We start from the raw sequence: 24,499 nt of genomic DNA, 5'->3' as shown, positions 1-24,499 counted from the left end.
TGTGGTTCCATTGGGGTGGTGATTAGAGACTCCAATGCTAACTTTCTAGGGGCTATATCCAGCAACATAGGCCATGATTCTCCCCTAGAAGCTGAATTTTCTGCTTGTATGTTGGCCATTGAGAAGGCTCAAGCATTGCACCTGAATAATATCTGCTTGGAAACTGACTCTATAGGAGTGGTCAAGGCGTACAACAAAGATGTTGGGGTACCTTGGCAAATGAGGGCCAGATGGCACAATTGTATGAGGTTTTGTAAGAGCATTACTTGCTCTTTTGTTCACACTCTCAGAGAAGGAAACATGGTGGCAGATGCTTTGGCAAAGAATGGGCAGGGCCTCTCTCTATACTCTACTCAATGGTGGCCCTCACCACCATATTTTATTGCCCCTCTGCTTCTAAGAGACCAACTTAGTTTGCCTTTCTATAGATTGGATATGACTTGACTGCCTCCTCTCCCTTATGTTGTGGGAGGTTTTAGCCTGTTTGGTTTTCCTTTTTGTTTGCCCTCAGTATTGTTTGTTGTTATGGTTTTGCTGTTCTTGTCTTTCTCTAGGACTTTCTCTAGGTAGCTCTCGGTTTTATGTGTTTGTTTTGTTTTGATGGATTGGTGTTTGTAATAGGTTCAGGCCTCTCCTGGTTATCAATATATTCCTAGCTTTATCAAAAAAAAAAAATAGAATAAGTTTTTTTTGAAAGAAGAAAATAGAATAAGTTGTCAAGGATAATTCAATTTTTTTATTTTCATATCATCAATAGTTTTTTTTAAATAAAAAAATAAAGATGAATTGTAAATGTCTGCAATAAGATTGGTAAATGTTGTACATACAAAGTAAATGTCATGTGCAGTTTGTACATTTGTAAATAGACGATGAATGTTACTGTACTCTAAGGCCTTTTTTGAAGAATTTTCAAGAAAAAACAGATCCTGGATTTTGAATTCTTTATATTTGACCCTCGCTTTGTTAAAAATATATTTTGGTGATGTATGGAAATGTCTGAAAATAACCCTTGTAAATAGTTAAAATTTATGAAAACAGCTTTGTAAAGAGTTTTTTTTTTTATTTTTTAGGAAACTTTGTAAAGAGTTAAAATATGCATAATCCAAAATTACAAGGAATCTATAAATTTTTTACAAAAATCATTTTTAGAGCACACGCCAAATTACATGGACTATTTGCGGTATTGACCCAAAATAAAAAATTTAAGTTGGAATATGTTTGTGGTACCTGTGATCTGGTGAGTCTGAAAACCATGGTTGAATAAGGGGGAGAGTTAGAGAAAGACAGAGTTCTATGTTTTTTTATTTTACAAATTTTTATGAATAACAATGTGCCATACACTTAACAATGACATGTTAGATGAATGACCATTGACCATGTAAGAACTTTTCATATGAAGAATAACATTAATACTTAAATTAAAGGAAAGTACTTGGTTGGTTACAAGTATTTTTAAATAATAAACATTTTATTTAAAAACTAAATAACATATATTTTAATAATGGTGTGTCCAAATTATATATCTAAATATTTGTGACTATGTAAGACTTCCTCGTAAACAAATATCACAATGTCACATGATGTCCGTCCAAATGATAAGTTTAATGAGAATTTTAGATCAATTAAAAAAAATAAAGGCTAAAAGAAAATGGGATTCGGATCGTCTCCCATCAGTTTTCTCTCCCACTGCCTCTCCTGCCCAGTTATAAGCCGTTGGATTAATCATTTTTTGGTTACTGCTGTTAGATTAATCCACTGGTTGATAAACAAAGAGTGAAATAAAAGGTATTAGAAAAAGAATAAAGAGGGAGATCAGTTTGCACAGTGACGACTGACGACAGCATGCCAAATGAAGCTGCTTTGACGTCTGTTCACCATGACGACGTTTACCGGTGGGCGGCGGTGATGGGGCTGAGACACCGACCATTTCTCTATGTTTCTCCAATCTTATTTTCCTTTTCTGATTTTGTGAATAGGGAAAATGTTGCAATTTGCAAATGTATCTTTCAAGTTTTTGCTGATAGAGATGAAGGTAGATTCCATATGTTTGTATCCTGGGTGGCTGAAATTGATGTTCTTGTTGACAGTGATGAAGATTAAAGATGGATCTCATTTGTTTGTCTTTTGAAAATGGAACAAAATCCTAATTACAACTTTGTTTTATGTTATATTATAATTTTTAATTGGCTCAACAAATTATACAAACTAAATTTCTTCAATGCTCATACAACATTCACGGCACATAGGTATGATATTTGAGGCAAAAACAACAATGAAGTTATTCTGTAAAATTGAAGAATATGAAGTGGAATCAGGTTTCTCTCTCCTCTAATTAACACTCTACCGTTAGATTAATCAAATGGTCGAGAACCGCACAGGAGAGGCAGCTGGAGAGAATATGGCAGGAGTGGATCCATTTCCAAGAAAATGGGCAAACATTTCCATAAAATAAAAAAAAATAAAAAATAAAAACAACAACAACAAAAACCTGTGAGGATTCATTTTGGTCTCGTTAATTTTTTATGGCTAAAATTAGATCCTGACAAAATTTAAAACTCAAATTAATATCTAACATTTTTATACTATACTATAGATGATGACGGAACATCATAAGGTATTTTAGGCTATTTTTTAGTTATTTTCTTTGCATTTGAAAGCAAATGAGAAGTCATTTAGAGCAGTAGTAAATGGTTTGAGGGGATTTTTGTATTGTCTTTATTTGAGTCGTTATAATTCAATTTTATCCTAAATCATGCAACTTCATATGTGTTTTTAGTGAAAAATCATGTAAATCTGCAAAACAAGACATTACGTGAAGGATCGAGGATATGAAGATTAAAGATCAATGGTTCTTAAAAGGTATTTGAAGATAGGGTTGGGAATAAGGCAGGCCAGGCTAGGCTTTGATAGGCCTGAGCCTGGCCTACGAAAATTTTTGCAAGCCTAAGTCAGGCCTATGGCCTTTCATAGGCCTATTTTTTTGGCCTGGTATGGCCTCATTAAAAGTCTGGCCTGGCCTGGAAGCCTATTTACAGGCATACTTCATATTAAAATCATTAAATATTCAATTTTCTCTATTTTTAAATAGACCTAATTGGCCTTAAAGCCTATATCATTGTAAGGCCTCTTTATCACTCTAAGGCCTTAAAAGCCTATTTCATTATAAAGCCTTAAAGCCTATTTAAAAAGTCAATTATTTGAGTTTTTTTCTTGATTTTTATGTTTAATATAAATTATATTTTAATATAAATAAATAAATTATAATAATATGCATAAATAGACCGGCCTATCAAGCTTCGTAGGCTTTTTTTTATGCTCTAAGCCTGGCCTATTTACTCAAATAGGCTTTTTCAAAAGCCTATGCCAAGCCTTTTACATAAACAGGTCAGGACAGGCCAAGCTTAAACAGGCGGTCGTAGGCCCCTGTTGGCTAGCCTGGCCTATTCCCAACCCTATTTGAAGACAATACAAAGTGAAGAAAATTCATTTCAATTTCCAAAGCATTGAAAGACGGAAGAACGTTTGAAAAGGGGACGTAAACTGCAAAATTCGTAAAGGAGATGCAGCCAAAAGGCACCAACATCCAGTCCATGCGCCACTGTGCATGAGACGGCATTTTCTATTGCCTCATGCCCCCCTACACCTCACTCCATGCGCCCTGCACATGTGCACAGTCAATGAGTACTGGTTGCTTGGTTTTTGAGTTATTTTTAGTGGAAAACCCTAGTTTTTCTCTCTTAACCCCTAAGTAATTATGTACCATAAGTAAAGACTCTTGCACACTCTTATTAATTCAGAAAGCTAGTAGTACAAGGAAAGGTTAAAGCATCAGAGCTTCAAGGCAGATGATCTTCATCCTCTTCTTGTTCTCTCTATGATATGTTTTTCTATTGTTTTGTAATGATGTTAGTTGTCATGTGCAACTAAACCTCTTTGATTAGGGTTCCAAGATGAACCTCTTCTTATTTGTTGGATTCCATTAAAAAAAATATTTAGTTTATGATATAAAGTCTGATTTAATTCTTATATGTTCATTTCTATACGACATATTAGATGGAGCTTAATAGGATTGACAACTCTAATTATGTCTGACCCCAACAATAGTAAATTGTTTTGTTTCTAAATTAAATTCTTTTAACCAAATCTAAGTATGAGTTTAGGGTTATAAGTCATCTTAAGAAAACACTGCAATTGTAACTGGTTGAATTGCGACGATGTTAAAATAAATTTTCACTGATTTATCACGGGGTCATGTTATACTTTCTTAAATCCAAAAAAAAACAATTCATAAACTAATAAATCGAGTTAATTTCAAAAAAGATGAGGGGGTTCAAGGATTCCTTAATCGTTATTATACCTCTGAATCACAAAACCTAATCTCTTATTTTATTTTATTTTATTTTAATAATAAATTCCTCTAATTATGAGTTGAACGACAATCCGTGTAGATATTTGAAGACAATTTGGTGCACTTGTCAATCATACACCATCAATAGACAAATTAGTTCTTTTAATATTATAAATCAAAAACTAGTTTTTCTCGATATAAAATAAAGATTAAATTATATTTTATTTTCATCAAAGAAAGACAGAATTGGATTGTCAAATAATCGTGAGAATCAAAATATATCTAATTAAAAATAAAAAAAATAGACATCCACAAATTCATATTTTTTGAAATAATCCACAAATTCATATTATATTCAAAAAAAAAATAATAACACCTAGAAATAGAATTCTTTCAAAAAAAAAACACCTAGAAATAGAAGATGAGGATAGGAAAGAAGCACGTCAACAAGAATCACATGGAAAGGGTTAAAAGCAAAACACTGTCCCAAAAAAATCATAGCAACCAATGAAATGAAGAACCTCAGATCATGGATTGTCCACGTTGTACCTAATCCATCCTTTTCATAAGAAAATCCACGTCACTCATGTGTCTTTGTTTAGTTTCTTCTTCTTCTGTCCATACAACAACAAAAAAAGGAATCAAAAGATTCATTCACTTTCCTTCCTCACCTCAAATCCACCACTTTGCTGTTCATATTCAAAGCCAATAGAAAATTAAATCCCTAAGACTTCTAGACCATAATTTAATTTGTTTAATAGATTAAATCGTATATTTTTTGTACATAATTCAGACACAATTGAACTAACTGATAAATAATTTAATAAAATAAAAATAATAGACACAAAAATAAAATAAAAACCGATTAAACCATTGAGATTCCGTTCAGATTAACAGATCAACTTCAACCCATTTAAGATTCAATTGGTAATGATTTAGTCATCAACGTTGCTGATTCGAAGACATTCGATGACTTTAGTTTTGTAACTTTTGTAGTCATTCTTCCATTTAATATTATTGAAGTGGATGTTATGAGTTTGTAAATAGATTCATCGTTTTCTATTTTAACGACATGAAATTGTATTGTTTTGATTTACCGATTTGAATACTTTACTTTGAGGAGAAAAATACTAACATGTTAATATTTGTGTAAAGAAACAATCGATCAAGTGATAGATTCTCAACAAAATACTACATACTAACATTTGTTGGACTGATTGGGTTCGATACTATGAAACACGGACACCGACCCGTCGACACGGATAATAATTTGAGAAAATGGTATAAATCAGTGTAATCTTATATGTTCCGTATGATTTTTATCTAATAATTAAAAATCTCAAAAATATTAGTCAAAATTCCTTCTTTGTCAACAACATCCTCCATGAACAAAAAAAATCTAAAAAAATCCATGCTTATATACTTAACCACTATTGAATAACAAAAACTGAATAGTGCTTCATATTCTTTCCAAAAAAAATTCAGTAATGGAAGCAACATCAACTTGCTTCTTCTGTGGTAGAATCCCATCAAAATCCAAACTAGCTTCATCATCTTCATTTGGATCATTTTGTTTATTAACACGCAACAATATTACTACAATCATGTGCAAAACATCATTGAAAACACACAACCGTGTAGTTCAAAACATCACAAACAGCAATGAAACAAAGGCTCCAAGCACCACAAAAAGAAGAAGAAGGAGAAGAAAAAACGATGCAGCAGCAATAGAAATTCAACTACCCTTTGAGAATATGAACAAGAATCTTCACGTGCATGAGAATATAGGTGACCCTATTGGATGGAAAGATGTTGGAAAAAGTGTGGTGAGTTGGATACGTGAGAGTATGAAATCTATGGCTTTTGAGATTGCTTCTGCTGAGTTACTTGAAGATTTGGAGTTTTCTGAAATGAAACAAAGAATGGGACCAGGTCTTACGTTTGTTATTCAAGCACAACCTTATTTGAATGCTGTTCCTATGCCACTTGGTCTTGAAGTTACTTGTTTGAAAGCTTGTACTCATTATCCTACTCTTTTTGATCATTTTCAAAGAGAGTTGCGTGATGTTCTTCAAGATATGCAGAGTAAAGGTTTGGTTGAAGATTGGCGTCAAACTCAGTCTTGGAAGTTGCTTAAGGAGCTTGCCAATTCAGGTTTTTTCTTTCTCTGTGAGCCTATTAGCTTATTAGAGATTATCTGTTGACATAATCACTTGTAAGATTGTTTAGGAGAGCTTATAGAAAGATAGAAACAGCTTCTGACATGTCTATAAATTGTTTTCAACTTAGATGATAAGCTCTATAGCTTGACTTAATTTATCTTTTGTTACAGAAATAGCTTGTACATAAGCACTTATATGATAAGCGCTTATCTATTTATCTAAACATGGTCTTTGTCATGACATAAACATGTTTTATTGTTCAAAATATCTGACTTGCTTTGACATACTGTTAGTGCATGTACTAAAACAACATGAATAAGATTAAGGACTAATGATATGTTTGGAAGAGGTTATTTTGAGTTTATTTGGACTTATGCTATTAGTTCTTGTGTATTTCTTTGGAAGATGTTACAAAGTAGTTTTTGATATTTATATAAGGGTCTTCAAGGTTATGAACTTACACTACCAGAAAACCGGTGATTAGCCACGGTCAAAGGCGTGGCTAAACTATTGTATAACCGTGGTTAAGGAATGTTACCACGCAGACCACAACCGTGGCAAACAAGGGCGTCGCTAAACTTTAGCCACGGCTATTCCATGTGTTAGCCACGGCTAATTTTGTCGTGGTAACCTTGTGTTAGCTACGGATTTGAGCTCTTATAGCCACGGTTAACTCGTGGATAAAGAAATGAAGAAGGTCTGTTATACATACAGTTTGCCACAGGCCTATCCGTGGCTAAAGTGTTTTTTTTTTTTTTAATAATTGCTAATTTTTCAGCTTCAGCATACTAGCCAAAATGCAGTACAGTATATAAAGACAATAGTAGCAATACTCCTGCTTGGGATATAAGTAGACATTAAACTAACAAGGTCAAGAGCCAATTTCTTAAAGCAATATGTAGGGATCAAAATACAAGTTGCAGTCATATAAAATGTAGTGGAATCAAAATTACATTCTTAACATATTATAGCATGACTAATATACTAACAAGGCCAAAAGCTAATATACTAACACATTCACTACTGAAGCTAAAAACACAAACAGAGTCCTTCATTTAGCAGTCCAAAAAACAGCATGTTCCTTATTGGTTTAATTACTAGAACTGGTACCTGTCAAGTAAAGAAAATTGAAAGGAAGAATTGGTTAATTAAAGATCAACAATTGTATAATGCTAATTATAATGTAAACTAGAAACACAAGATATGATTATTATGAAGAAATACCTTGGTTGAAACTTGGTAATTCATCGCCAAATTTTTCTTGCAAAAAATTGGTGAGAAATGCCAAGTGACTTTGAGCTTGTGTAAGCTGCTCCTTAGTCTCTTCATATCCAGTTAACTTTTCCCCTAAAGTGTGTACTTGCTTCTTCAAATCCTCAATATTTTGGCTAGAGCTACCAACATTAACAAATTCAGAGAAACGCTTGCGTGTTCCAAATACCTTAGAGGGGCAAACACCAACACCTAATCCACGCACTCGACCTGAATGCTCAGCTCCATACACTTTTCCGACAACATCATCTGGATAGGCATTAATCTTTAAGGGAACACCTAAAGTAGCAACACGCTCTTGATCTTTGAGCAAATTCTCTGATATCTTATCCTATTAAAAACAGGTAATTAGCTACCATGAAATATCCAAATAGCAGGCTATATACATCAAGAGTGATGTTATATCTCGCGACCCAACTAGATGCAATTTCATATGCTCTGATAATTAAATAATGCAATTTCAGCATTACTCTTAAATTAAATATTGTGTCACATAGAAAAGAAAGCAATGACTCATTCAAATTAAATAGTATCCAGACAATAAATATAGAACCAATGCCCACCCAAAAAAACATGAAAAAACTGCTAGTGTCATAGCAACATGTTCTACCAACACCCACCCCAAAGATGACAAAACATAAACATAACACGTCATTATCAAATTCAACTATAACTGAAACTGAAGCCCTCACACACAAGATCAAGGGGAACCTGGAAATTTTGCAGAAAATACATTTGACATCTCCAAACAACTTATTTGAATCTATGTCCCGTCTAATCTAAGTCTTTAGAACACATTCATTAAACTAAAACAAAATTATAGAAAAATGAAAAGGAAATGCAATCAATTTACTTACAGCAATAACTTTTCCTTCGTCACTCACAAATTTTCCGTGCTTATTTATTAATGTTGACAAAATAACCTCACTGCGACATACTGGTCGTTTTAATCGTAGCTCCTAATAAAATCAATACAATAAAAGTTAACCATTAATTATCATATATCATATAACATACTTAAACTTTACTATGATAAAGTAATATAGAACGCTCTAAACAACTTACCATCTGACGACCCCTTCTTGCATTGCTCTTACTACCTCCAGCATGTGAAACTTTCAGCTTCTTGCGGTTTCTTGTATTTTGCTCACTTATTTTCTATAATTGTTAAATATATTAGTCATTTTATACCTTCAAAGTGAAAATATAAATATCTTTTACATATTTTGTTAAAAAATATACAATGAACATCTATACCTTCATTTTGTCACTAGTATAGTAACTCACAAAAGTTGCCCATTGAACAGGAGGAACACTAGAAGGACGATTAGCAAGTATCTCTTCTTTACTTTTCCTGGGATAAAAGTGATCACACCTTAACTTGTATTTATAGGCCCTCCATCTTTCCCCTAGTGCACTCCATATCCAATTGATTCCAGCAGCATAATCAAATTCAAAACGATCCTTTAAATATTATATTCATCAATCAATCAGTAATAACAAGAAATACAATAAAACAATTAAAGTAATGGTAATTTTAGATAACAACCTCGATAGACTTCCATTGTGCCCGACCATTCTCGATTGGCATCAGATCCCATGTTTCAATAGATACAGGACAGAATGCTGACTTTGTAGCAAGTTTACCTAAATATCTCACAAGTAGATTTGAACCATCATCAATGCCTGGTCCGTCACCACCGATCTCCACCATAACTTTCTTTGTCTTTTCCAAATGCCAAACTTGGTTTGCTACCATTCTTCGAATTGTAATTTCATTGGTAATAGTATCTAAAATTATGTACATGAAGTGAAGTAAATAAACTTAATTAGAGAATAAACTTAATAGTGCAACTAACAAATTAGAGAATAAACTTAATAGTACATTTTTCGTGCAACCAACTAATTAGAGGATAAACGTAATAATGTTACTTTTACCTCTAACTTTGACAAGTAAGGGCTCCTCTTTTAGCTGCGGGACTGTTTCATTTGGGCATGAAGAAGAGTCAAATATGTCATTCTCAATTGAGTTATCTGTCATGTCCACATTGGTAAATTGGTCATCCAGTTGATCGTCGATATTTTGTTGGGGCTGGTCTTGTAAAGTCTCCCTGTCATTTTGATTTTCTTGTCCTTGTAACCTTTCTAACAATTCGTGTCCTGAAGTATTCTTGCGTCTTCTACCCATATCAAATCAATACCTATGTATACATGGTTACAATTCATGTCTTGAATTACTCATTTCAGCAACAAAAAAAAGTATAAAATTGTGAATAAATACTAAAACTAAATGAAGCACATTATCAACCACAATTGAAGAAGTATGTTCATAAGATTAATCGCTACCTACCACTAATACAGCACAAAAAGTCTCATATAAAATTCAAATTTATACTAACAAAAAGTCTCATATAAAATTCAGAACTGGTGTAAGGACTTTGTTCCATTGGTTTTAGTTTAGAAATAAGTTATGCAGTGCAGGAGAACATTCATTGTGACAGTCCAACAATAAAATGCAACTTAAATAAGTTATGCAGTGCAGTCCCCTGAACTTTCCTCCACCACAACCAAACCAAAAAACTTTCCCTCTTTATTATAACACAACCAACAAAGGGTAAAACTCGACTACGCCGCAATTTGAGAATAAGTAATAGCTTATCCTTTACTTCAGAAACAACATTAACAATTTAAGGGTTTCAAATCTAAGTTTAAAATATTGAATAACACAAAAAGATCAAACCTAATAAGTTTAAATCATCAAATAATAGCAACGATCGAACTTAATAATTTCAAGTCATACAAATTCAACTTCTCAGTGAAGAAAATATAAACTGAAGTAATACCAATGCTAAATACAACTTTTCACAGAATAATAATCACAAAAAAAATGCTAAATACAACTTTTCACAGAATAATAATCACAAAAACTAAACGAACAAGAGAAAGATAAGAAATCCTTACCTTGAGCAAGATCAAAGTGAAACCAGAAATTTAATAACCTGTGTTAAAAAACATGAAAAAGAAAGAACAAGTTAAAATCAAAAGAAACATGGGCAAAAATCAAAGAATCAAATAAAAAGACAGAGAACCTAGAAATGGGTTAGAATGGGTTAGTGGGTTAAGGAATGAAATGAAATAAAAACACAGAGAACCTAAAAATTTCATGCTCCAAACGATGAATACAGATTGAAAATCAAACTTGAAATAGCAAAACAGAGATAGATGAATACAAATTGGAAATTACAAAGGTAAGAAAATTGAGATTTGAAGAAAACTAAAGTTAGGGTTCGGCTGGAAGGAAGAAGAGAGAAAAATGATTCACCTTGATTCCTTATGTGAGAATGCTGGATGGACGGCGCTTAGTAGGTGGAAGGAGGTTAGGGTTTCATGTTTGGGGAAAATGAATTTTGTCTCTCTGTTTCACGTTTTTGAGGGAAATGAAATGAAAAAAAAATAATAAATGAATGAAGGAGGGAGAATGAAAAAAATAGGCGCGGAGACAATTTTAGTAGAGGGGGAAACCTGAATTGGGATTGTTGACTTAGCCACAACTTTGACCGTGGAAAATGAAAATTTAACCCGTGGCAAAATGAAATGTTAGCCACGTTCACCATACTGTGGCTAAATAACCGTGGCTAATAGCCGGTTTTTTGGTAGTGTTATTAGTAAGCAACATGAAATACTTAAAGAAACGGTTTATCCGAGGTGTATTAACCTATCAGTTTGCCCTCTTCAATCAATTTCAAACCAAATTCTATTTTAATTTGAAAACAGATTCTGTTTTTTAGAACTTTGACATTAGACTTTATATGATAAGTGCTTAATTAAACTGTTGAAATGTTTTCTAATGTGACCAACAAAAATATAAGATGTGCGTAGAAAATTATTTATGATACTAGTAAGTCTATTGCTTTGACAACGCGATAAGATTGAGAATGGTTCAATTGCAGCTCAGCACAGGGCAGTTGCAAGGAATGTAACACAGCCTAAGAGTGTCCAAGGAGTTTTAGGAATGGACAGAGAAAGGGTCAAAGTGTTACAGCAAAGGATCGATGAATTCACCCAAAACATGTCAGAACTTCTCAATATTGAAAGGGATGTTGAATTGGAGTTTACTCAGGAGGAATTAGATGCTGTTCCTAAACAAGATGATGCTTCCGATCCGTCGAAACCGATTGAGTTCTTGGTTAGCCATAGCCAGCCTCAGCAAGAGCTATGTGACACCATTTGTAATTTAAATGCCATCAGTACCTCTACAGGTATTCTCTTTTACATGTAATGATAATTATAAATGTGATCCAGTGGATGTATATGTTCTAATCATACTTGTGTAAATAAATAAGCTATAGATCAAACATCTATTCAATGATGCATGAATATTTTTTTAGCTTAACTAATGTGATGCATGCATAATTTGCTATTCTTACCAATTGTGTGTAACTTAAAAGGCCTCTATGATCATTTATGAACTTTTTAAACAGGATTGGGAGGAATGCATCTGGTGTTATTCAAGATTGAAGGAAACCACCGATTGCCACCTACCACTCTTTCACCCGGAGAAATGGTTTGTGTGAGAACATGTGACAGCAAGGGTGCAGTTACAACTTCTTGCATGCAAGGAGTTGTGGAAAATCTAGGTGACGATGGCTATAGCATTACCGTTGCTTTAGAGTCACGCCATGGTGATCCTACTTTCTCTAAACTATTTGGAAAGAATGTGCGCATTGATCGTATTCAAGGATTGGCTGATACACTTACCTATGAGGTACTGATTTCTATCATGTGATTTTTTTGCATACAGCCAAAACATTTTGTTGCTGTAATAAATATTTGTGAAAGAATGTCACAAATTTTATGTAAGTTGAAATTAAGAGGTTTTCTCTAGTCAAATGAGGGTATATTCCCTTGCCGCTTCTGTTCATCATTATCGTTCATATTTGCAAAACCATCAATATAACTTCACCTATTTGGCATAAATTTAGTTTCCCATATGAGCTAATTATTTTTCTCTTATTTCGTTCATTCTTGATCATATACGCCATGTATTGCAGTTCAAATAAGTATCTTCTTTCTTATTTTGTTCATTTTTATCATATGCAAAATGTATTACAGTCCAAATAAGATTCATGTTCGTATATATAATATGTACTTAAGAAGATTCGTTTGATGTGTTTCCAGCGCAACTGTGAAGCCCTAATGCTGCTTCAGAAAAATGGTTTGCAAAAGAAAAATCCATCAATTTCTGTTGTTGCAACTCTATTCGGCGAAGGGGAAGATGCTGCATGGCTTGAGAAGAATAGTTTGGTAGATTGGGAAGAAGAAAAAACAAATGGAGTATTAGGAAGTGAATCCTTTGATAAATCTCAGCAGAGAGCAATTGCGTTAGGTTTGAATAAGAAGAGGCCACTATTGGTTATCCAAGGACCTCCCGGTACAGGCAAGACCGGTTTACTCAAGCAAATAATAACATGCGCCGTGGAACAAGGTGAAAGGGTTCTTGTCACAGCACCTACCAATGCAGCTGTTGATAATATGGTTGAAAAGCTTTCAAATGTTGGAATAAATATTGTTCGAGTTGGAAATCCCGCTCGTATATCAAAAACAGTAGCATCAAAGTCCTTAGGAGAAATTGTAAATGCGAAGCTTGCAAGTTTTCGCGAAGAGTGTGAGAGGAAGAAATCTGATCTAAGGAAAGATCTAAGACAATGTTTGAGGGATGATTCATTAGCTGCAGGCATACGCCAACTTCTGAAACAGTTGGGAAAGTCGCTAAAGAAAAAGGAAAAGCAGACTATTATTGAAGTTCTATCTAGTGCTCAGGTTGTGCTTGCCACCAATACCGGAGCAGCCGATCCCATGATTCGAAAGCTAAATGCTTTTGACTTGGTTGTCATAGATGAAGCTGGACAGGCAATTGAACCGTCTTGCTGGATTCCTATATTGCAGGCGAAACGATGCATTCTTGTTGGTGATCAATGCCAACTAGCTCCTGTGATATTTTCTAGAAAGGCATTAGAAGGTGGTTTAGGAATATCGCTACTCGAGAGAGCTGCAACTCTGCATGAAGGGATTCTCACCACTAGGTTAACGACACAATACCGTATGAATGATGCCATTGCAAGTTGGGCTTCGAAGGAGATGTATGGAGGATTATTGAAGTCCTCCAAGACTGTCTTTTCTCATCTTCTTGTAGACTCTCCTTTTGTTAAGGTATTAAACTCCTAATTGATATCTCCATTCTCTTTGTGAAGTGAAGGCTGCTATTTACATCTTGGGCCTTGTTTGGATAAGCAGCTTAATTACGCACTTATCATATATGTGCTAAGTAATTTCAATAACAAAATATAAAATTAAGTCAAATTGTTTTCATATTATTATAAGTTGTTTCCGTAAGTTCTCCTAAATAGTCTCACAGGTGCTTATACTAATAGATAAGATCAAATAAATCAATCCTAATAGGTCCTTGCTCTAACTATAGGAGTTTAGAGATGTAACTCAAAATGGTTTGAGTTATTTGAGAAAGTTATATGAAAACAATTTTCTAAGTCAATATTATCTCTGTCCATATACTACATGTACTTTTTGTATTGCTTATTTTTATTACATGAATGGAAAGTCTGACCTTGATGTTGTTGCAGCCTACATGGATAACACAGTGTCCTCTACTACTTCTTGACACTCGAATGCCGTATGGAAGTCTTTCAATTGGTTGCGAAGAGCATCTAGATCAGGCTGGAACAGGCTCGTTGTATAATGAAGGAGAAGCTGATATAGTTTTGCAGCATGTATTTTCCTTAATTTATGCTGGTAATGATATTTGACTCTGTTGATAGTAGTTGATATTTCTATTATCGTTTTCTTTCCTTTTATTCTTTGATCCAAGAAAAAGAGATTTTCGCATTCCATTTGACATTTCTGTTTTCTGACATTAGAATTTTCTTGCCAATTTGAATCTGAAATTCAGGTGTTAGCCCAAATGCTATTGTAGTTCAGTCCCCATATGTTGCTCAAGTTCAACTTTTGAGGGACATGCTTGACGGGGTTCCTGAAGCTGCCGGTACTGAAGTTTCCACAATTGATAGTTTTCAAGGTCGGGAAGCTGATGCTGTAATTTTATCAATGGTATGATCTGAATCCAAACTCTACAACCACGGTTTCAACAAATTTTTTACTTGGTGAAAAAAATAAAATGGGAAGAGACGATACATAATTCCCTATACTTGATTTTCTTTGTTTCATAAGTGTTGCTGGTATTTATCTCGTAAAAATATTCATCATTGTTTGGTCTTGCTAGTGAACTAACATAATTGGACATGTTTTTTCATCTTTTTCAAAAAATATAATAAAATAGGTACGATCAAACACATTGGGAGCTGTCGGATTCCTTGGCGATAGCAGAAGAATCAACGTTGCCATCACAAGAGCGCGCAAGCATTTAGCTGTAGTCTGTGACAGCTCAACTATATGCCACAACACGTTCCTAGCAAGACTTATGCGCCATATTCGACACTTTGGTAGGGTGAAGCACGTAGAACCAGATAGTTTTGGAGGAGGGTTTGGACTTGGCATGAATCCAATGTTACCTTCTATGGATTAGTGTTGCAAGTGTGACAGTGCCTTGAAACACATTTAGAAATGCCTATAAGCAATTGTTTGAGGGGATTTATATTTTTATTTTTTTGGGGGGTATTCATAAACTGGTTTTATACTTAATCAATACTTGTATAGCAATTTATAAAGTCAAAATTTGTGTATCAAGAAATACTCATGCATGAAAATTATGGAAGAAAACTTCCACAATAATTGTAACATGAGACAATGTATATTTTTCATCATTCTATATGAATTGAACCATAGATGCAAGTGTTATGCATGATACTATGGGGTAAAAATTGTTTGATGGACCTGAACTCATGACACCAGTTGTAGATAAGGGCAGTGATTCAAAGGAAAATTTAATTCAATCAATATGAATTGTTGAACGTACCTACTTTGGACATGAATGTTTCATGAATCTCTATTATAATATTAATCATACAACTTACAGCAATGGTCAGCATTAGACTCAAGTTAGTCATATCACGGCCACCATAAGTAAATGGTAAAGTTTTTTCTTTCTTTGAAAGGTAAATGGTATTTCAGGCATTATTACTGACGGCTACAAATTCACCATATGTTGATTTTTCCTTTCTATCACATGTAGAGATTGAGTTACAATGGCATTCTAAAAGATGATGAAAATGACATTTTAGTATTTTCAAATTTTCAAAAATTATTCATTTGAAATTCACAATGAGGAGAATTAAACAAACGCGCTATTTCTGTCATTTATTTTAGAAATGAAAACATAATGGAGAAGTAAATGGGATGTAGAAAGTATAAACAAACCGCAGAACATTGCTGGATAATGTTTGACAAATTAATAAATTGTCAATTGTGTTGTTTGGCAAATTAATGACTTTCGCAACTCCCAGAAAGTGAATTGGAATACTGATGTCTTGCATGTGAACACATTGCAATGGCAGTTTAAGCTTAGAATTCACTGCAAGACAACAGCAATACAAAAATATATTAAGAGTAAGATCACTTCTAGTTCATTGTACGTAAGGTTCTTATTGTCTTTTATCATTTCCCGGCGGCTGCTTCAGCAGGAGTTTTGGTCGTCATCTGATCAACTGCATGAACTGCACTCTGAAGCTCCTCCCATATGGCTTTATAGACCATCCTTTGCCTATTCACGGCTGATTGTCCCTCAAAGGCTGTCGATATAACATCAATGCTGCAAAACGAAACCACAAATCAGAGCTATCAATCAAGCAATAAAATCTGGTGTGCCAAACACAGCTATCAATGTAAAACGCCTCAAGGATAACTTTTATCAATGAGGATGTCAAATGTGTTCAAAAATATTTCAATTTCCAGTTGAGATTTGGATTTTTATTTTGTGCTACTCGATTTCATCCTCAAACTTTGGAGAAGTGTGTATGTAGCTGAATGGTGAGTAATAAACAGCCGCAGATGCGCCAGCCTTATTGTCATGTTATTTCATTAGAGGATACACCGAGCTTATTATCTAGTTGGTTATTTAATACCAAACATTAAGTCTCATACAACATCATGTCTTATTGTCAACTGTGCAGCAAAACTTTCCCAAAATTTTTAATGAAACTTTTCTATCACAAAAATATTTAAAAAAATAAAAAAAATTGAAGCAGCCTTTAAATGTTATATATCTACAGATATTTCAATGGCTGAGACTTGTGATGAGATTATGAAATTGCCTTTAATTTGGTGCAAAACAAAGGTCTTTCAAAAAGGGTTTCCTTAATAAATATGCAAATGGATTGACATAGTTGCCATTTGTTCTATCACACCAAAATGCCACTATTCCTTGTACATCACATCACACTTGCGACTTCAGGTAGTCGAGACCACCTTTCAAGCCTAGATATGGAAATCAAATCGTTTGTGAGTACGGCTTTGAGGGTCAATAAGAACCCTCTTTTGCACCTATTATTATTATTAGATCAATACATACTTGCTTTGGGAAGAAAGATGAGATCCTGTCTAGTTGTCCCACTTTTATGAGAGAGAACTATCAAAACCTTATTCAGGCAAAATGTACTTACAAGAAGCAAAAGCTATTAGCACGATGTTGGTCCTAAATTCTTTTTCCAGATAGTGTGATTTGAATCCACTCTTAATTTTTCTACATAAGCATGTTATTGTGAATTCCATGTTTGTCAAAAAGTGGTGTTTAGGTTAACTTATGCACGACATTTCCAAAGGCAATTTTTACATTAACCAATTATTCCAGAGCAAGTAGTACTTTTTTCCACAAAAAAAAGTGTGCTTTTGCTTTTACTTCCCACAAGGGGTGTCACTATCTGTTCATTTCAACGCTAGAAATGGTATGTCTGCAGAGGAGATTTTCCATCAATCATCATGTGCTAACTACCATCAACAAAACAAGCAGCTGAAATGAAAACTGCCATCTATATAAGACTTCTTGCTCCATGATCAAAATATTTCACTTAGGTTTTGGGAAACTGCCATCTATATTGCATTTATGGATTTTCTAGTTCTCTGCATTATCTGTTTTAAGGTAGTTAATAATTTTTATGAACAAATTAGATAGATTTTTTAGTTTATTGAACAATAGCCTCATATCACTCTGCTGTTTCAGTTTCACTGTTTGGAGGATACTTCATCCTCCAACCAATGGTTGCTTTCTCTCTTTACTCTTACAAAGTTTATTCTTTAAGTGATACGATATTTTCATCAAAGTATCAAACTCTAGGTACAAATCTAAAAGTATACGACTACGTAAATTATACTTTGAATGTCACAACTAGTGTTTTGCCATGTTATAGAAATTAGATAAACTTAAAGTTTCACCTACAGTCATCCATGGAAAGTTGCCCTGAAATTAACCAGTACATTAACCTTTTGTAGAATGTACGTTTAACCAATCCAACCATTGAATCATATTATATTATCTTGACGATCATGTATACAAAACTTCAGACATTCATAGGTATATAAGATGTAATTTAATAATAGATATTTCAAATTTACTAAGGTTGTAACTATCATAGTTCGTAGTGTACATGGAATCTCAAACAGTTTTTGAATTATATGAAATTTTGTAGATTATCTACTTATAGTGAACTTTCAATTCAACCATTTAACTATCAAAATCAACAGATACCAACTCTCTTTTTGCATGTATATACAATGGTAACCACAAAGTTAGTTAACAAAAAAACAGAGACTGCATACCTAACATGCCGTCCATCACCATAAGCATCCTTTACAGAGACTGCTTCTGCATTGAGTTGTTCCTTTATCTTTTGGAGCAAGCAGCAAATTGACATTGAAAGAATAAGAATGAAATTAGACCCCAAAAAAGAGATAACAATTAAGTTCTACGTTATTGTAAGTAAGTATAAGAAATAGTAAATCACAATATTTTAATTCAAAATTGTAGGACGATTTGGTTGCAAATTCACGAGACAGTAAAGACCATCAATCAATTTAGAATTTATCTTAGAATTTGATGATTGTACCTAGATAGTAAAATAAAGATATAGAGGCCCTAAATAAATTTCTGGCAAAATAAATTTCTTCCTGTGTTTCTGCTCTTCTCCTCTTCTTATAACACTGCTTCATTAGGGAAATCTAAAGAAGCACTTCTTTAGGGAAATCTAAAGAAGCAATGATATAAGAAGAGAAGAAGAGCAGTTTAATTCCAGTTTGGGAGATTGGAGGGATGGGGATTAAAGGGAAAGAGAGATAAATATTCCATATCTTTTAAAAGATTGAGTTTGTAGAGAATGATAAATGAAAGTTTATAATGATATTAGTTTTAAGAGTATTATAACAATATATATTAATCTTGTCTGTGTTAGTTTTGTTATGCATAGCCGGTCCCAAGCCCAGGTAAAAGGAGAGGGTTGTATTAGACCTTGACAGTCAACATAAAACTTTGTGGAATCTCTAGTGTTGTTTGATTCATGTAGCCGACCTCCACTTAGTGGGATAAGGCTTGGTCGTTGTTGTATAACAATATATATTGGGTTTGAAGAATTTATTTAAGCCCTCCAAAATTCCCCCTTAAATACATATTTTGAGTTCTCCAAATTAGGGGGATTTTGTTTTATGAAGAAAAACGAAACCCCCAAAGCCCTCCCATCCAAAAATCCTCTATTCCTTCCGCTTCTTCCTTTTTTCTCCAAGCACTCTATATACTTCTTAAACTCCCAAACAGACCCTAAATAGTAACTGGATTAGAATCCATATTTACACTTTCATTTTAATCCCATTGTGTCTCCGTATACTTTCTCTTGGTACACTAGGTGTGTTTGCGTGTGAATTGAAAAAATCCTAGAGGTCCCGCATAGGAGAGTTTACACACAACACCACAAGTATTTATATAGTGGAGGTAGGACTCCCAAAGGGTGTGGCACACACTTTCGTTAACGGGACATGACACAATCAACATGAGCAGCACACGTGCGCCATTCAAGCTTGGGATATTAATTTTTAATGACCCAGAACCTTAAGTTAATAAATTTTTGTATTTTTCAGTACACGTAAGCATGCGTTTCGCACACGCCTGCGCGAGCCCTCCATTAGTCAACTGCTGGCCGCGTTGCTCCTTAAAAAGGTGAAATCACATCGTTGATTTTCTAATGATCAAATTATCTCAGGCATCGGTTTTGTATAGCTCTTCGCCTATATAAAGAGATCGTGAAATTAACAACAACTAGCAAGTTTTCTCTTTTCTTACTCTTTATGCTCGACGCACTTCCAAGCCACCTTCTCCCTCTTTCTTTTTGTCCCCTCTGAAAAAGTTAGAGTGGTCTTGTACCATATTGAGTGGTCTAAATAACATTGAGGATGTATTTATATTTTCTAGAATGGATACTACAGTGAATACAATGAAGTAGGAAACCGATACAGTTGTAACTGTGTTTATTTAGCTTGGGGACGTCGTGGTTGATAGTTAGCTTGCACGAAATGTCTTAAAAGAGTGCCATAGTCCGCAACTCATCCATTAATTTCTTCTTTTTGAACTTTGTTTAAATAGTGTTCCATTACTTTCAAATTTCAGTATATTGGTAGATTTTCGTATTATTCATTTTGCATCAATATCCCAACCCCAGCCCTTACAGATTAACAATTTCACTATTTTTGATAATATTGTTAATAAAGGAGACTAAGTCTTAGAATTTCAGAAAGTAATTGAGAGACAATTCATCGAACATGTAGGGGGCAACGAATGAAACGAAATGAAAGAAACAATACCTTTTGCTGCATGGATTGAATGAGAGGCAAATCAATAGAACCAGCATCGTTTACATTAGTAGCGCGTGAAGTAAACTTGCGAATAGAAGCAACAGAGGTGAACAATAATTTCTCATCATGTTTAGGAATATCGCGAAAGAGAGTAGTAGTTTGTGAAGTGGATCTGAGGAACGAGATATGATTACGAAAGAGAACGGTGGATTTGTTGTTACTGTAAGGTCGAACCAAAACGGGAAGAGCTTTGCGGAGTAAAGTGGTGGGTGCTGAAAGTGAGAAAACGTGTGCCCGCATTTTTATTGATTTCTACGCTGTGTTGCTGCTGGGAGGGGATTACTGTTCTGTTTTGTTTTGTTTTCAGACGATTTCTTTCTTTCTTTCTTTGTTTACCAACTTGTTGGAGATTCAATTCAATGCTCGATCGATAGATAGGGTCATCCTATGGTGCTCAGTGTGCACCACCGGATAGATATTTTTTGTTTTATTCCATTTTCAAATAAATAAATTGTCATTTCTTCTTTCAAAATAAAAAATTGTCATTTCGTTCTCCTATGGTTCTTCTTTCAAAATAAAAAAGAGTAAATTACACTTCCCTCTCCTAAGAGAAGCTTGAATTACACTCCCCTCCCCTCTTATGTTAAAATATACACTCTCCTCCCTTAAAAAATAAATTTTATACCCCCCTCCCCTATAAGATGCTTGAATTACAATTGTCTCCCTTAATAATTAAATATGCACTACACTTTAATTTATTTTAACATAAATAAATATTTTTATGATATATACTAATATTGAACCATCAATTAAGAAAAATAAATTCATTTCTTTATAATTTAAATGTCAATGATAATTAAATTTGAATATTTCGCTATTAACTTTATAATTTAGAGTATAAAATTAACTTCTAAATAACCATATTTTATTGTCTTTGGTAATTTACACATATTTTAATTTTATTTTGGTTTGTTTCATAATTTATAATATGGTTTAAAAATATATGTTAATAAAATTGTGAATAAAAAATAGCAAAAAATATGTATTCAAATTTTGATTTTATTAAAATAGATCTGCAATACTATTTTTTTTAAATGTGTTAGATTATTATTATTTTGCTAGATTATTAGAAATAAAAAAAAAATTATTGAGAGAGTAAAGTGTAGATTTTAACATAAGAGGGGGGGGAGATGTAATTCAAGCTTCTCTTAGGGGAGGGGAGTGAAATATTTTCTAATATGTTTTGAATAAGAGGGGAGGGGAGTGTATATTTTAACATAAGAGGGGATAAGAGTGTAATTCAAGTATCTTTGAGGGGAGGAGAGTGTAATTTACTCAATAAAAAATTGTCATTTCGTTCTCCTAGTGTTTAGACTTTAGACAGATTGTATATCTGTTTTTTTTATTGTGTTAATTCATATAAATTAAGAATAATATTTTATTTTTGGAGGAGACAACAATAGTTTTTATAAAATTTTAATTAATTTATTACATAGATTGCTATTCTCATCATCATCTTTATCATAGATTCTTACAAAGCATTTTAATTAATCCCTTCGCATAAATAAGGTCAGTTTAGTATCAAATTATTTTGTTTTTTAACAATGTTGTTACATTTCTTAATTTATTTTGAATAACATTAGGGTTAATTGTTTAAAAATGATCCTGTAAAATAAAAAATACATATTTTAATACTGTAATTTGATATTCTTCTTATTTTTGACTCTATAATGTACGTGTGGTTCAAAAAAGTGATTTAGAAATTGAATTTTTTTCATGATTTTTTGTAGGCATCTTTAGGATGTTAAAACATGACTTTACACAAAAAGTTAGATTTTTTCGACTAGGGATGAATTTTTATTCTCCGTTATTATGAGTTTCTTAAATAATTCATAATTAATTCGTATCTCGTTTAAAAACTCCAAAATTTCATGGTGAAAGTTCTTATGATGTTTTAATCATGCCTACAAAATTAAAGAATGGAATTTGACCCGTGAGTATACGTTTACTCGGAACGAAATTGCAATTTCACACATTTTGGTTGAAAAATAAAAATAAATTGAAACATCTTTGAAATACTACGAAAAATTTACAGATCCTTTTATGTATTTCTATAGATGTCTCTGCAAACAACCAACTCAAAATTAAATTTTTTTAAGTTGGGGTTTTCGTTGTTTTGTTTTTTGAGTTTTTGGCGCTTTAAAAATTCATAATTAATTTGTTTTTGGTTGAAAAATAAAAATAAATTGAAACATCTTTGAAATACTACGAAAAATTTACAGATCCTTTTATGTATATCTGTAGATGTCTCTGCAAACAACCAACTCAAAATTAAATATTTTAAGTTGGGGTTTTCGTTGTTTTGTTTTTGAGTTTTTGACGCTTTAAAAATTCATAATTAATCTGTCTTTAGTTGAAAACTTTAATTTTTTTACGTAATGTCATATTTTAACATCCTAAACATGTCTGAAAAAAATCATGAAACATTTCAACCTCTAAGTAGCTTTTTTGAACTTCAACTATATTACAAGGTCAAAAATAATAAGAATCTCAAATTACAATGTTATAATATGTGTTTTTTATTTTACATGGTCATTTTTCAGACTTCGCATATATTACAAGGTCAATTTCAATAATTAACCCAAAATATTATACCCTTTAACAACCATCGTTATATTTATCCTTTCAAAAAAACATCGTTATATTTATGATGATGGAAACTTTTAAATCGACATTTGTTTTAAAAGAGAGGGCAATTAAATTAAGAGACATGCTAACCATTTCAATTAATGAGAATGTTACATAGTGTCTACGGAACATTGGTTAAGCAATCAAAACAAGTAGTAACTTTTTTGTAAAAAGTAATATAATTATTACTTAATCATAAGTCAAAACATATATTTTTAAAACAAAGTTTTTATTTATATCTACTTTAATAATTGCTTTTAAAGCACCGGTTAGAAAACCTTTGGTTTCTGACCAAGAAAAACCTTTGGTTTTTTATTTTTACAAACCCTTTGGTTTAATACTCAAGTTCATACAAAATCTCATATACATATATTAAATTTAAAATGAATCGTACGTCTTCTCACCTACCCTAGATACGAAAGGTGTGCAAAGCACTACGTTATTGTTTTTGTCCATTTTCAATTTCACCAATGATCCTAAAATTTAAAGGGAAATGTTAACATTATTGTATTATATATTTTGACTAGAACATTATTATACATTTTATCATTAAAAATTTTATAGATTTCACTGAATAATATAAACTAACATTTTCTTAATACTGGTTGATATAAAATTGCAGTTTATATTGAAAAAAAAGCAAAAGAAATGTAAAAAAGTACCCCCTATATTATTAACACATGTTAGTTGGCTTTTTCTTCACAAAATCAATGAATTTACAAGGACCACAATCAACACTGGGCAAATACACGATCACCAACTTCTGTCTACTAAAACCACCAACCATGGCATGCAAGTAATTGGCCCAGCACTAAGGCCCTACCAACCAAAAACCACCAACCAATTAATGACTATATATAAATATCATACTATTTAGGACCTAAATATATGATGCATTTAAAAATTTGATGTTTGTTATTTGATCGATCATTTATAAATATACAAAGAAAATTAGATGTTGACACGAAAATTAAAATAATAGAGAAAGAAAATAAAAATATAATATGAGTATGAAAAAGAAAGTTGTCACAAAAGTTCTTACAAAATAATGGTACAACTATCATTTTTTTTCTTCAAAGTATATAATTAGAGCGCCCTTCAGAAAATAGAATATTAGAGCGAGTATTCCACTTCTCAGTCAAGTTTTCCATCTAATAAATATTTTTTGGGGAATATTTTTCAATCTAATAAATATCTTTTTCTTTTGTTAAATAGTCTTGGACCTAAA

General features: G+C 32.8%; 3 protein-coding genes across 4 annotated transcripts; 1 reads left to right on the top strand and 2 right to left on the bottom strand.

The window, feature by feature from the left end:
- The first annotated feature begins 5,798 nt into the window (after nucleotides 1-5,798).
- On the top strand, nucleotides 5,799-15,682 carry LOC146953850 (P-loop containing nucleoside triphosphate hydrolases superfamily protein). The gene is made up of 7 exons (XM_085711957.1): nucleotides 5,799-6,502; nucleotides 11,733-12,041; nucleotides 12,264-12,547; nucleotides 12,961-13,992; nucleotides 14,421-14,589; nucleotides 14,747-14,904; nucleotides 15,134-15,682. Exons 1-7 carry the CDS (start codon nucleotides 5,836-5,838, stop codon nucleotides 15,377-15,379), a joined length of 2,865 nt encoding a protein of 954 aa, XP_085568083.1. The 5' UTR covers nucleotides 5,799-5,835; the 3' UTR covers nucleotides 15,380-15,682.
- On the bottom strand, nucleotides 7,374-11,443 carry LOC146953851 (uncharacterized). 2 transcript variants are annotated; one of them, XM_085711968.1, is made up of 10 exons: nucleotides 11,305-11,443; nucleotides 11,105-11,197; nucleotides 10,744-10,781; nucleotides 9,721-9,983; nucleotides 9,332-9,573; nucleotides 9,040-9,246; nucleotides 8,848-8,940; nucleotides 8,640-8,741; nucleotides 7,735-8,113; nucleotides 7,374-7,620 (listed from the first exon to the last, which is right to left on the bottom strand). In XM_085711968.1, the coding sequence occupies exons 4-10, from the start codon at nucleotides 9,968-9,970 to the stop codon at nucleotides 7,601-7,603; spliced, it is 1,293 nt and encodes a 430-aa protein (XP_085568094.1). In that variant the 5' UTR covers nucleotides 9,971-9,983; nucleotides 10,744-10,781; nucleotides 11,105-11,197; nucleotides 11,305-11,443; the 3' UTR covers nucleotides 7,374-7,600. The 2 variants fall into 2 exon arrangements, with proteins under 2 accessions (XP_085568094.1, XP_085568090.1); XM_085711964.1 differs by lacking the exon at nucleotides 11,305-11,443 and having other exon boundaries at nucleotides 11,105-11,262.
- A 477-nt stretch (nucleotides 15,683-16,159) lies between the features above and the next one.
- LOC146953849 (BolA-like family protein) lies at nucleotides 16,160-20,947 on the bottom strand. The gene is made up of 3 exons (XM_085711974.1): nucleotides 20,593-20,947; nucleotides 18,565-18,632; nucleotides 16,160-16,561 (listed from the first exon to the last, which is right to left on the bottom strand). Exons 1-3 carry the CDS (start codon nucleotides 20,881-20,883, stop codon nucleotides 16,408-16,410), a joined length of 513 nt encoding a protein of 170 aa, XP_085568100.1. The 5' UTR covers nucleotides 20,884-20,947; the 3' UTR covers nucleotides 16,160-16,407.
- Between the last annotated feature and the right edge of the window lie 3,552 nt (nucleotides 20,948-24,499).

This window comes from Medicago sativa, chromosome 1 (genome assembly GCF_051527215.1).
Source record: "Medicago sativa cultivar Bolivia chromosome 1, Bolivia_mono, whole genome shotgun sequence".
Lineage (NCBI taxonomy): Eukaryota > Viridiplantae > Streptophyta > Magnoliopsida > Fabales > Fabaceae > Medicago > Medicago sativa.
This window is presented reverse-complemented; position numbering and strand designations above follow the sequence as displayed.